The sequence below is a fragment of the Neomonachus schauinslandi genome, chromosome 1, assembly GCF_002201575.2.
Source record: "Neomonachus schauinslandi chromosome 1, ASM220157v2, whole genome shotgun sequence".
NCBI classification, from domain to species: Eukaryota; Metazoa; Chordata; class Mammalia; order Carnivora; family Phocidae; genus Neomonachus; species Neomonachus schauinslandi.
Genome location: NC_058403.1, coordinates 71,670,145 through 71,684,439, shown reverse-complemented (window position 1 = coordinate 71,684,439; position 14,295 = coordinate 71,670,145). Strand labels below are relative to the sequence as shown.

The window sequence follows — 14,295 nt, the reverse complement described above, 5'->3', positions numbered from 1 at the left end:
CACCCAGGTGCCCCTTTTATCTCTTTGAGGTCACAGTAGGCCAGTGGTTCCCAAATTTTGCTGCATAGTGGAGTCACCCGGCATGTTAAAAAAACAAAACAAAACAAAACAAAACCCTGATGCTTAGCTTTGCCCACCACCCCCTAGCAGACATTCTGATTCACTGGTAGGGATGTGACCTGGAGTTTCAAAGCCCTCCAGATGATTCTAAAGCGTGGCAAAGTCTGGGAACCACTGCAGTAGGCACTAAATAAATGCTTTTGTAAAGCAATCGTTCTCAGATGTTAGTGTGCATCAGAAGCACCCAATGGACTTATTAGAACACCCTCAGCTTCAGAGTTGGTAGAGCTGGTGGAACCCCAGAATTGCATCCCCAATAAGTTTGCGGCCGATGCTGGTCCAGGGACCACACACTGAGAACCATCGCTGTAAAGAACTATGAAAGAGGGGCACCTGGGTGGCTCAGTCGGTGAAGCGTCTGCCTTCGGCTCAGGTCATGATCCCAGGGCCCTGGCATCGAGCCCCACATTGGGCTCTCTGCTCAGCGGGAAGCCTGCTTCTCCCTCTCCCACTCCCCTGCTTGTGTTCCCTGCTTGGTGGGGAGTCTGAGTCTGCTTCTCCCTCTGCCCCTCCCCCTGCTCATGCTCTCTCTCGTTCTTAAATATATAAATAAAATCTTAAGGAAAAAAAAAGCCCCGTGGAAGACATTGCAAAGGCTCCCCTTCCTCCCTTCAGAACACCAAGACACACAAGGCTCTCTTTAAATACTTTAGCTCCCTGTGGGGACCTAATTTCCTAAGTTTCTGGAATGGAATGAAAATAACCTCCCATTAGAGCCTTGATGGGAACATGGAGCTCTGGTCCAAGCACTTGCGTAAACCCCTCTCCCTTGGCCATGTCCACCACTATCTTCTGTTTCATTGACTCAGTCAGATTCCACTGTATCAAACGAGAACGTTGGAAGGAGTGGACCAGCTCGCTCACAGAGTCTCACTCATGTTCTCTGAGAGAAAAACGAGGACAGTGAGGAGCCCAGGCAATAGGCGAGATTTTTCTCCTCAAGAAATTATCTTAGAAAAGAGGGACCTGCTTTATGTTCTAGTCCTGATAAGCACTGTTGTATTATGAAGTAATTTCTCAGTTACTGGGAACCGAGGACTTTTGACAAAGGTAAACTGCCTCAGTTAGGAGAAGCTCTGCTTACTCACAGGGGTCACCTCCTCAAGTCAGTAAAAGGAGACAAACACGCGTGCTGGCAGGACGGAACTGTAAATGGTGGACACTACGCAAACAAACCTTGAAAGACCAGCTTTTAGCTGTATCAACTGAAAAAAGGCTGTGTTAGTGATGGCCATGATGCGGATGTCACAGATGCACGTGAAAGTGGGAATACATGTTTTCCTAAACTATGTGGGCAAAATCATATTATTTCTAAATTAACTTATTAATTTATGTAGTACGGGAACATATATATATATATATATATACAATATATATATATATATATACACACACATATATATATGAGGAGGTAAATTGCCAAAGAGCATACATGGACATTTGACTCTTCCATCTATGTTGCTAAAAATATATTAAAGTTTATTAAAAGATCAAAAAAACTTAAAAAAATACGTTGTAATTGGAAAAGTAGAGGATCCTATTTATTCCAGGTATGCTTGGTATTGGGCAAAAATGGTCATTTTTTTTCTTTTTTTCCATTAACAGTAGTTTTTTAAAGTCACCAACTGTCCTAGTTCAAGGGAGCCCCAGGGTTCCGCACCCAGCCCCCCGTGGGACCAGCAGTTTTCCAGCTGGCGAGACCTTGCCTCCTGGCTTTCTTCCTCTTTCTCCACGCAGGTCAAGAGGGCTTGGGTGTCAGGGCTCTCTCCGGCTTCAGGGGCAAATCCCAAGGCCCGTCTCATCTTGCTCTTCATCACCCAGGAGAGGAATATGATCTGAGAGGGAGAGTTAAGGTCCAAGGAAGCAGAGCATTTCGGCCACCCACGGCTACCTTCACCTCTACACCCCGAGGGCCCCCCTGACTGGGCTCTCTCCCTCCCGCGGATGATCCTGCCTGGGTTGGCTCAGAACAGACATGTTCATTTAAGAACGGAACCGGGTCTGACATTTCCCCCACAAGGGCCCAGCAGCCAGCAAGACTCTGCCTCTAAGAATTTAGTAAATACTTAGTAAATACTTGTTAAACAAAAGCATTTTGAAAAACATCTTCCTTGAAGCGCTTGGCTCACAGGGACAGTACACGGAGTGGGTTGAATAGTGCCCCTCCACCCCCACCCAAATTCCTATCTATCTGGAAGCTCAGAAAGTGACTTTATTTAAAAATAGGGTCTTGGAGCCCCTGGCTGGCTCAGTCGGTGGAGCAAACAACTCTTGATCTGGGGATTGTGAGTTCAAGCCCCATCGCTTCTCAGCCTTTTGGCTAAGATCAAGTGTGAGTTCAAGCCCCACGTTGGGTGTAGAGATGACTTAAAAATAAAATCTTTTTTTTTCTTTAAAGGGTCTGTGCTGATATAGTTAAGATGAGGTCATGTGGATTAGGATGGACCCTTAATTCCATGACTGGAGTCCTTATAAGAGCAGAGGATGGGCAGAGATACACGAAGGGAAGAGGTTTTGTGAAGACTGAGGCAGGAGATAAAATTATGCTACCAGAGCCAAGGAGCACAAGGGGCCATCAGAAGCTGGAAGAGACAAGGGAGGGTTCTCCCCCAGAGCCTCCAGGAGAGTGTGGTCCTGCGTGGACTTTGGACTTGTAGCCCGTGGAACTGTGAGAATGAATACATTTCTTTTGTCTCAAGCCACCAACTTCTGGTAACTTAATATGGCAGCTAATGAGAAAAACCACCATTTTTAACTATTTCTAAACTATTTTTGATAAATCCACAGGTTTTTCATACACAAATTACCCACTGTCTGAGCTTAGCTTGCCCTTGAGGCTCTCATGTCAAGGTCACTGGGGTGTCCGCGCATCAGGCAACACCCACTGGGGAACCAGAAAGGTGCTCAGCAGTCACTGACAAAGGGCAGCCCTTGTCAGCTTTTATCTGTGTCCCCAGCCCAGGCTCCAGTGCCAAAGACAGGAGAACGGGGATGCTTAGCCCCGCATGGCAGGTCGGCTTGCAAAGCCCGTTCCTAGCCTTGTGAGAAAGACAGGGCAAAGATGAGGGGAACAGGTTCCCAGGAGGGTGGGGGCCGGCCCAGGGGAGAAGCAGCAGTGAGACTGGTGCCCGGGTCTCCTGCTCCCAGGGCCAGGAACCTGCACACTCCCCCCTGCTGCTCCACAGAGGTCCAGCCAAGAGATCATTCTTTCTTTTATATGTACATAAAGGAAACAAAATACAAAATTGCAAATAACTCAATTGCATCTGTCGGCCCCAGGCCTCAAACCTTGGCCCTGGCCCCTGGGAGACAGCTCCATCTAGCAAGAGGGAGGGAGGGCACCACAGGGGCAGGGAGGACATGAGACACAAGCAGTCAAGCCCCCTAGGCCCCAGGTGGATACAGAGAGGTCCAGTGCAGCTCGGCCCAGGGAGGTCAGGAACCAGGGCGTGGCCCGAAGCAGGTACTCAGGCCGCCGGTCATGGGCCACAATGGCCGAGGCATAAAGGAGGCCAGCCAGAGCCGACAGGAGCCGGGTCCACAGGTGGATGGAGGGAAACGCCTTACCCTGGCACTGGGCAGAGAGAGAGGAGGGAGCTGGGCAGGGAGGAGCACTGCCCTCCCCCAGCTTCCTCAGAGCTGGATTCTAAGACCTAGGCTCTTGGTGGCATGCAGGCTGGAGGGCAAGCCCTCTCTTTGCCCATGGCCAGTCCCCAAAGGTGCTGCTTCGGCTTTTGCTTAAACTGCTTCTTTTGCCTATTCATGCCTCAGAACCTGGCTTAAACTCAGCTCTGAGAAACCTCCCATACCATCTCCACCCAAACAGGGGCGAGTCACTCCCACTTCCAGGCCCCATGACACATGACACATCCCAGCAGACAGAGTGCTCCTGAGAGCGTCCTCCCCATCTCAGCATCCCTGACACCGCGCACTGGGTAGGGGCTCATGAATGTCAGCTGGGAGAACGGGAGGGAATTAGGACAAATTATGAACAGCCAAGAACAGCCAAGAAGCCAAGGACTTCTCTTCCTGGGACCACCAATGCTGAATCTGGCCAGCCGGGAAAGGTCAAGAACATTAGAGATAACATTCTGGAAGTTTTGAAGCCAGGGGATATTTTTGGAGAATGAATAATGACAATACTGGTTAAAAAAACCAAAACCAAAACCAAACAAAAGCCAAAAAACCCACTTTCAATATTTATATGTTAAGTACCCTTTACAGGTGTGATGTCACTTTATGTATACATTTATATGTATATACACAAATACTATATATTTTCAATTATATATAATCACACGGCATATTTAAATTGATATAAATATAAATTATATGTAATTCATTTTACTTATTAAATAATTATATTTTAGAGATATACAGGCCTTGGCTAGAGAATGAAAAAAATTCAGAGGAAAAAGCAAGGTTTGGTTGATTTTCCCCATTTTTATTTTAACTCTCAAAAAGAGTCCTTGGGAGTGTTTTGTTTCCCTCTGCATGTCTTCAAGTTTTGTTCCCGGGGCTCCCTGTTTTGTTCTTGGCCATGCCCTGAAGAATGGTTCATAAAGACACCCAGCACCCGGGCTGGGGAGGGTGGTCCCTGACCTGCCGGCCGCACCTGACTCAGCCCAGGAAGCAGCTCTGTCCCAGCCAGCACTGCTGTGATGGGAAATCCTCGGAGATCCCCCAGCCTGCCCACCCCCATTTACTGTGGACACTGATGGCCCGAGAGGGGAGGTGACTTGCAGGGCCAGGGCTGGGACCTGCCTTCTGCCTCTTGAATTTGCACCTGCAGCTGCTCTGGATCAGCTCAACCTGGGTGAGCTCCGTGCTGTCACTCACGTGCCAACCCATTCCCGGTGCGCACTGACTTTAAAACTCAATCTCCCTTCAGGGTCAGTACTAGGGCCTATGGGGCTCTATTTGCCTGCACACTGGACACACCGTAGGTGCTGAGCAACTGCTATAGGCTGGGGTTGGCTCAGTGACTCGAGATAAGGCAGGTCCAGCATACGCGGGCTTCGTCTGGCTGGTCACACAGAACCCAGGGGGGAATGTTCAGCCAGGAGGCTGCCTGGCAAATCTGCGCTGGGGGCTGGAAGCAAGCCGTGCCTCAGCTTCTGCAACAGCACTCCATCCCAGTGCTGCCAGCGTGGGCCCTCCTGGTCAGCGGGCGCGTCCCTCCTGGAAGAACGGGGACTTCTTCCACCGAAGCCACCCAACCATTCTGCTCCTCAGCGCCCCCACCAGGGGTAAATTAGAAGTAGCTTCTGGGCGGGTATCTAGGCTTCCCAGCCGTGCTGGCTAGGCTTCCCAGAACACCCCAAACCCTGCTGAGTTTCTCCCTAGTAAGGGGATCCTAGCTCTGGGTTCTTCTTCGTGGGACCAGAGACAGCACCTCAGAGATTGCCCAATCTAATCCCTAACATGATCTAACTCTATCTGCCTGCCAAGGGGCCATCAGGCTTGAATGCCTTTAGCGATGGGGAGCCCACTACCTCCTAAGACAGGAATAACAATACTGATCGCTTTCAACATTCCAGAAACTATGCAAAACATCTAACCTATAAATGGGATGTGGCGCCCCCTCCCATAACCTCTTTCCAGTCTTGGTTTCGGTTCTCTTCCCCTAGACCACAGAGAACAGGGCTGCTCTTTCTGCCCCGAGAAAGCCCTTCTAATTCCTGCATCCATGAGCTTCCTTTGTCCCAGACCAGATTAAGTCTTTAAAAAGTGTCTGCTGGCACCTACCATGGGCAGGCTCCAAGCACCTGCAATACAGAGGGGAACAGAACAGACGAGACCACTGCCCTCAGGGCGCTCACGTTCTACTGGGGACCAACAACTTGGTCAATAACTGAAGGAGCTAGTTTCAGGCTGTGACAAACGCTGTGAATAAAACGAAGCGGAAGGAAGGACACAGTCATGGGGCTATGTTAGGTGCGTGGCGTTAGGGGCTGACTTGTTTTCCCCTCTCACAAAAGATGCTGAAGTCCCAGCCTCCAGAGCCTGTGAACGTGGCCTTCTCTGGAAACAGGGTCCTTGCAAATGACCTCGTTAAGATGAGGTCATTAGGGTGGACCCTCACCCAATATGACCGTGTCTTTATAAAAGGGAAAGTTAGGCCTGGACACGTACAGAAGGAAGGCCGCATGAGGACACACACAGGGAGAAAGAACGCCGTGTGAACCCTGGAGTTACGTAGCCATCGGCCAAGGAACTTCCAGGAACTTGCAAAGAGGCCTGAAAGAGCTCCTTCCCTAGCGCCTTCAGGGGGAGCATGGCCCGGCTGACACCTTGGTACTGGTCTGCCGGCCTCTAGTACTTTGAGACAACCCGTTTCTGTTGTCCCAAGTTTGTGAACCTTTCTTACGGCAGCCCCAGGGAACTAATACAGCCAGGCACTGCACCAATCCCTCTGAAGGTCTTCGAGCCCCACGTCCCAGGGGCTCCCCACGCTCCGCTCCCTCGGTCTGGGGGCGGCATGCCCCGGGGGGTTCCCGGCCAGCACGGCACAGGCTTCCACTTCCCACAAATGACCAACGAAGCAGCTGCCGTCCCCGAATCTGTTCTCCTGGAACTGCTATGAAATGATGCTCTGGGGCAAGTGATGTTTTTTTTAGCCCCAGCGAGGAGCCCGTCACGTTTCCGGTGTTAGGCCTGGCCGTTATTCCTGCCAGCGAGGCCCGCCAGGCACAGCAGAGCGGGTTTGCACACCCACGATATCCTGCTCTTCCACAGCGGCTCTCCGGCCTCGGTGGCTTTTCCCGGGGGCTCCCCGCTTCCCCTCACCTCTGCCTCCTCCAGGCCCACCATCCCTTCGGAGCCAAGCTGAGCGGCCTCCCCCGCCTGGCGGTGTGATGATTTCACCCTCACTCATTTGAATAGCTTAGAACCCTCTTCTCCCTCCTCCGAAACCCCAAACATCTGATTCTATCCTTCTCAGAGCATTAAAATATCCTGCTTTGCATTTCCGTGTCTTTCCAGGAGACTGTGAGTTTCCCAAGGGCAAGCACAGCATCTCAAGTCACGGCTGCGTCCCCTCCGGAACCGGCCAACACAGGGCTTCCCTCAACCTGGATGCCAGGGAAGTTTCTGTGGGGAGGTGCTCCCGAATACACAGAAGCCCGGCAGCCGCGGTCAGAGGAGATGCTCTCCTCTGAAACCGTCTCACTTCCTAGTGGGATGTCGTTTACTGAACCCCAGGGCCTTTTTCCTGAGAGCCTGCTTTTCTTTGCTATGGAGAGAACACAATGGGCTGTCCCGGGAAAGGCTCTAGCAGGCCCCATGAGCTCCCACGTGTTGGCTGCCCAGCCCCTGCACGTGCGCGCGCACGCGCACACACACACACACACGTGATACACGTGTGACACAACTCTCCACCCCAGGACCTGGAGCTTGGAAGATGCTCCCAGGTGCCCTAAGACCTGCTATGGTGACCCACAGTCCCAGCCCCGACCCAGCCTCACGATTCTGGAGAGCGGGGGGATCCGGGAAGCCCAGGAGCCAAAGGCGGCGATGCCACCCAGCAGGTAGCCGAAGATCTCAGTATTGTCCTGCAGGAGTAGGTGACACGCTCAGGGCCCTGAGGAGAGAGCCCAGGCATCCCAGACCCATCCTTTCCCAATTTTAGTAGTTTCCTCCCAACCACGGCAAGCCCGAACCCTATCCCCTACCCAGGGCATTTGCTGGGACCGTGAGGGGGTAAGGGACACGCACACCCCCCACATCCTCCTGGGCTCAGCCTCACCTGCAGCAGGTTTTCCAGCAGCCTCCGCTGGGGCCCTCGGATGGGGCCTGAAGCCTTTGGGACGGCGGCCCAGAGCGCCCAGCCTGGCCCCAGGCTCAGCGGCAGGGCCAGAGCAAATACACTGGCCCTGAGCCGCCGCCCCCTCTTCCTCTCCCGGGAGCCCCGACCTGCAACAAACACCACAATGCCACAGCCTTCTGGGATCTAGAACTCGACGGACCGCGGCCTGTGAAAACCAGCTGTCAACCCAGCCCTGATGCCAGAACCAGTTCCCAAGTTGTTCTACAGGCCACATCCTCCCCACCCCTCAAGGCCCCATGGCTGTGCCTCGTCTTTGGAGAAGTCCTTCCTCCCCACCACCCCATCCCATCCCCCCTCACGACTGGTGCTCTTCTCCTTCCTCGGCCCTCTGATAGCGTTTTGTGTTTCTCATGTATCTGCGCACAGAGTAGCCTCTGCGAGAGCAGATCCCCCCGAGGGCAGGCAGCACGGCCCGGCAGCTTCTGTAAGCTCCGCAGAGCCTGGCACAGAGCAGAGCCGGCGCGACCTTGGGGAATGCATCAATGTGTTTGTGCTGGGGCCCGAAACCGTGAGCAAAAAAGGAGCACGGTCTTGGAAGTCTCCTTGAAATATAAGACAGATAATCCTCTGAAAATTCTAGTAAGAACATGGCTACTCTGGGCAGTGCTGAGCAGCTGGGGGCATCTTACCTTACCCCACTGGTGCAAGCACTTCCTTTCTGGACAAGGGTCTGGGCACACTGCTGACCCTTCTCAGGAAGGCCCAGTCCCACAGAGTCAGGGTGACCCATCCCAGCTCAGGGACTCTCTGCCCGAGGTGGCCAACGCCCACTTCTGGCATCCATTTCCAGAAGTTACGGGGCTTTGTTTGGCCATACTGGACTCGCACACTGAGATATCACTGTTCCTTCGCACAGCCCGTACTACCCCACCTCCTGGCCTTTGCTCACACTGTTCTTTTCACCTGGAGTACCCTTCCCTGTGGTCCCCATTCCACGGTCACATCCTTCCCTCTGGTTGAGCCTGGTGTGCGTGCACCGCTTCACTAGCAGAACCGATGACTCTTTAGGGCCCTGCCTCTCTTCTCTGGCTGGGGTCAGGGAGCCAATTCCTTTGTCTGCACCTAGCAGGGGCCCGGCTCAGGCGCGACAAGGAGCAGGCACTGAGCACGCTGATGAAAGAGTGGGTGAACGCACACAGGAACAGAAGGCCACACACTCACCCACGTGAGACTTCAGTCTGCAGCCACAGATGGGGAAGAGGATGAAGACAAAGTTCACCAAGTCAACAGCCGCTAGGTAGGCACCCGTGAATACCTGGGAGCAAAGAAGATAGAGTCTTGGTGTTCGAGCGTTCTCCAGTGACCACAGCACCTCTCATCCTGGGTCTCCTCTCCCACTGATGTTGTGCTCCCGGCAAAGCTGCCTGCTGGCCCCAGGAAAGGCTGGTTATCAACTCCGTTTGACTGACGAGGAGGTGGGGCGCGTGAATGACCGATCCCTTAGGCAGAGGCCCACCAGCAGAACCAGCCCTCCACTTCTCACTCCGCACTCTTCCCAGCGCACGGCCAGCCTCTTCTGTGTGACTTTGGCCCAACCACTGACCTTTTCTGGGCCTCACTTTCCTCCTCTGTAGAACAGGGATAGTAACAGCGCCTCCCTCGGCTAAGCAGATTGCATGAACCAATACATGGAAAGTGCTCAGACCAGCACCTGGAGGAACGGACGAGGCTCCTACCTACCAGAGCACCAGCTACTATGCCAGGCGAGTCACTGGTCAACAGCAGTCTCTGGAGGGGCGCCTGGGTGGCTCAATTAGTTAAGGGTCCGACTCTTGATTTCGGCTCAGGTCCTGACCTCAGGGTCATGAGATCGAGTCCCGAGTGGGGCTCCATGTTCAGCGTGGAGTCTGCTTGGGATTTTTTCCCTCTTTCTCTCCCTTTGCCCTGCCCACATGCCCCCCCTCCAATCCCCCTCCCCGCCAGCTCATGAGCATGTTCTCTCTCAAAATAAATAAAATTTTTTAAAAAAAAGAGCAGTTTGATTCCTGGCACTGCTGCTTACTGGACCTTATAAAAGTTATAAGGGCGCCTCAGTGGCTCAGTCGTTAAGCGTCTGCCTTCGGCTCAGGTCATGATCCCAGGGTCCTGGCATCGAGCCCCACATCGGGCTCTCTGCTCAGCGGGAAGCCTGCTTCTCCCTCTTCCACTCCCCCTGCTTGTGTTCTCTCTTGCTGTCTCTCTCTCTCTGTCAAATAAATAAATAAAATATTTAAAAAAAAAAAAAAGCATCTGCCTTCGGTTCAGGTCATGATCCCAGGGTCGTGGGATCGAGCCCCACATTGGGCTCCCTGCTCAGCAGGGAGCCTATTCTCCCTCTCCCTCTGCCTGACGCTCCCCCTGCTTGTGCTCTCTCTCTCTCTGTCAAATAAATAAATAAATGAAATCTTTAAAAAAAAAAAAGTTATTCAACCTCTAAGCCCGAGTGTCCACGTGTGTAAAACAGGGATAAAGAGAGAGCCTAGGTCATAAGATAATTCGAGTATTAAATGAATTCATATGAGACAAGCCCTCAGTGCCAAGTACATAGTGAAGTATTTATTTATTTATTTTTAAAATAATATTTTATTTATTTATTTGAGAGAGAGGGTGCACATGAGTTGGGGGGAGGGGCAGAGGGAGAAGCAGACTCCCCACTGAGCAGGGAGCCTGATGCGGGGCTCGATCCCAGGACCCTGAGATCATGACCTGAGCGGAAGGCAGGCGCTTAACGACTGAGCCACCCAAGCGCCCCCATAGTGAAGTATTTAATAAACATCAGCTATTATTACCGGGATGGAGCTGGGTGTCACTATATTCCATCAGCTAATGAGAATGGGCACCCAAAATGAAAGGTGGTTTGTTTGTGAGACAGTATTATTCAAAGAAGGGTCTCGAACTCTCCCAGTGTGTGTTGCAGCCACGAGGCTGCCTCCCGTCACACCCACCTGGGTGGGGCTGCCCCACGAGGTGCCTTTGCAGTGCATACGCCCTTGGGATAGGCCCCTTCTCCACAGGTTTGAGGGCCTAGACCTTGGGAAAGCTTAACACTGTTTCTCATTTGCCCCAGAGCCTGCATCACCACTTGGGAAAGCATTCAGCCAGACCTGTTGAGCTGGGGCTGGCCTCCAGGCTCTAAAAACAATCACCACAACCATCACTATTTATTGAACATCTACTCTGTCCCAGCTGCTGTTTGAAGTCATGAGGATAAGGTAGTGAATACAAAGTCTTGCCCCTGGGGAGCTGAGCTCTAGTAGGGGTTAACAGACCAGAAGCAATAGCGTAAGTAAGGAAAACAGACGGTGTATCAGGGGCGTCAGCTATGGGAAAAAACAGAGCAGGGTGAAGGGGTCTGGAGCCCCTGCGGTAGAGGTGGGGCACGGCTTCACGTGAGTGCTCAGGGGAGGCCTCACCGAGAAGCTGACCTGTGAGCAAAGCCCCGAAGGAGATGAGAAGTGAGCCATGTGCCTCTCAGGGCAGGAGTACCGGATGGGGGCAGAAACACCAACAAGAGCACAGACATGAGGCGAAACCGCAGTGATGGAACCGGACAGAAGCCACTGTCACCTGTGGGCCCGACGCACCTGGATGGTGAGCTGTCTGGCCAGAATGGCCCCGATGGTGTCACAGAGGCTGGTCAGGAGGCAGCACGCAGCACACAGCACTGACTGGTCCCGTCCGCATCTCTTTGCACATCTCAGATAGAGAAGCCTGTGGTGACAGACAGGGAGCTTGGTGGGTATGGACAGAACACCAGAGCCATGAGGGGGTTCCCAGAGCAGGTGTCTGAAAAGGGCAATTGTGACTTTGTGTCCCTGTGAAGCACTCTCTCCCCCCAGGGATTTGGCGGGTATTTTTGAACTTGGTTTACAGATGGGAAAATCAAGGATCAAAGACCGCAGCACGAGCCCACGGCACGAGCCAGACCTGCCTCTCTAATGAAGAGGAATTTCTTCCCTCCCACAAATCAGGCCAACTCAAGTTCATGACCTACTACTCAGTGCTGGCAAACTAGCTGTCAGGTTTGATTATTGAAAGGAAACGTGCGGGTTATAAAAATAATTGCCTAAATGAAAAAGGCAACTTGATTCTTTCAAATTCATGTGAAATCCTTCAAAGCTGTACGTGCAGGGGGGTGGCCTGGCTTCTACCAGCCCTTGCCCAGATTAAGCATGTTCTTTACACACACACAGCGAGCAAGACTTCTCAAAGATGCCATGGCACTTTGGGCTGACCTCTCCCTACAGGCCCCTGGGGAGGGGCCTGACTTCCCTCCCTCATTCCCCTTCTCCTGCCCTGCCCCACTCCCCTGGAACAAGCACAGAAAGGCACAACAGCCTGGAAGGGCTCAGAGATCTCTTAGAAACACTTTGTTCTAGATGTTTCCGTGCTACATTTTATGGAGAAACTGAGGCACCGTTGCAGCTCTTGTTTCATTTTCTTCAACCACAAGGTGGTACTCACTCCATGTCGTCGTCGTTAGGACTGTTTGGCTGGTTCTGAGGGCCCGCCCTGGGGCACAATGGAGGAGGGAAGGCTGCTGGGTTCCCACATTTCCTGATCTGCCAGACGAAGCCCCAAGCTCACAGTGAGAACAGAAACCTTTCATTTGGGCCCTGGGCTCCTGATACCAATTCAAAGCCTAAGGGCGAAGACTCTAGAGACTCTCTGGACTCAGATTAGAAAGAGTTGATTTCAACCCTCACACCGGAGAGCCGAGAAAAGTGAGGCCTATGGTGACTAGGTGAGTTCATGGCAGACCCTCTGGCTTTGCATGTGGAGGCTTTGCTCCCCAGCCCTCAGGGGAGGGGGATCCTGGGCTGACCTACCCCAGGCCACACACAGCCTGGAGGACATACATTCCCTGAAGACAAGGTGGAGAAGGGCTCAAGGAGGGCAATGTCCTGAAAACAATGGGTGTGCAGACCTGAGGTGGGCTGAAAAAGCAGAGCCTCTGCCCTTGGACTGACCAGCTGGGCATTCTCGGGGGACTTACCTAACCTCTCCCAACTCAAGTTTCCAGGTTAGGAAATGCCTAATAACGCACGTAGAGTGCCTCCTTAGTGTCCACTGGACAGTTTAATCCTCACAAGTCTGCCCCTTTCTATAAGGGTCTGGGGTTTCAGTTCTTTCCATTCACTCAGGCAAGTTAGTTAACCTGTCAGAGCCTCCAGCTTCCTCATGAGTACATGGGAGTAGTAACAGTCCCTCCCTCATGGGGCTGTGGCAGGGATGAAATGAGTTAATAAATGCAACACTGGGCCCACAGTAAATGTTCTAAGGGTCTTTTTATTTGTATTCCAGTGACTGAGTACCGGGGCTGCCAAATGTCTGCAGCAATATCACACGAGGGAGTGCAATGTCCACGGGGTGCCTACGATGAGCCAGTGCCAGCACACACCCCCCCCCCCCGGGTTGCTGGTCCTTTCTCCTCTGCCGGGGAATACTTGCGTTGCACCAGCTTGGCACAGGGTGGCCGAAGACCTGGAGGCCGTCTTTAACCAGGCTTCAGCCAGCTTGGGACCCAGGTGACGGTGACCACTGTGGCCAGAGTCGGATCATCGCCAGTCCCCATGGCTGATCAGAGGGCCTTGGGTAAAGGGAGGCCAGAAACACCGAGAGCCTTGTCCTAGGTCCTTGCCCTCTGCCAGATGGTGGTGGTGGCGCGGGAACAATAATAAGGATGTTTAATGAGCACACACTAAGAGCTTTACAGGGACTAACTCAGTTAATCCTGCCATCCGACCCATGAGTTACCATCCCCATCTAGGTGAGGAAAATGAGGCTCAGAGGTTTTAAGCTTGCCCAGCTCACACCGCCAGTCGGCGGGGAAGGGCTGACAATAGAACCCAGGCAGGACTGGCGGCTGCCGTCCCCGGCCCCACGCCACTGCTCCATCTGGCCTCCTCCTGCTGGCCCCCAGCCAGCCTCCCGTGCGCGGAATCCGGAAAGAAGTCCCGACTTCAGTCCGCAGCCGAAGGCTCCTTTCGATCGCGGAGCTGAGCTGCCTCCTGCCTCCTCCCTCTCTGCCCCCTTCCTCCCAGGTTTCCAGGAGGGAGTTGGCGGCGGGGGTGTGGGGTTAGCGCCCCGCGCCCCGCGCCCCGCTAGCCCCGCGCCCCCCGCGGCCGATCCGGCCCCCACCCCGCGCCGCCCGGTCCCGACCCCATTACAGCGTGTGGGCGGCGATCCAGCAGGAGGAGGCGCAGATCCACAGGCCGAAGGAGATGCAGACGCGGTGGCGGGCGAAGCAGCGGTCCAGGTAGTCCCAGTCCCAGAGCGCGGGCGCGGGCGCGGGGCTGGCAGCCTCCCCCATGGCTCTCCGGCTCCGCCCGGCCCGGGCCCCAGCCTCCCGCGTGGCGGGGCCCGGG

At 53.5% G+C, this 14,295-nt stretch overlaps 1 protein-coding gene across 1 annotated transcript in view; it reads right to left on the bottom strand.

Annotated features, from left to right (window-relative positions):
• TMEM44 (transmembrane protein 44) overlaps positions 1–14,240 on the bottom strand; it is a 32,572-nt gene extending 18,332 nt beyond the window's left edge. The window contains exons 1-7 of the mRNA XM_044919885.1: positions 14,098–14,240; positions 11,512–11,638; positions 9,110–9,203; positions 7,868–8,034; positions 7,587–7,673; positions 3,524–3,694; positions 1,827–1,955 (exon numbers count right to left, since the gene is read on the bottom strand). Coding sequence (XP_044775820.1) covers positions 1,827–1,955; positions 3,524–3,694; positions 7,587–7,673; positions 7,868–8,034; positions 9,110–9,203; positions 11,512–11,638; positions 14,098–14,240 — 918 coding nt within the window. The remainder of the gene's footprint in view (positions 1–1,826; positions 1,956–3,523; positions 3,695–7,586; positions 7,674–7,867; positions 8,035–9,109; positions 9,204–11,511; positions 11,639–14,097) is intronic.
• Between the last annotated feature and the right edge of the window lie 55 nt (positions 14,241–14,295).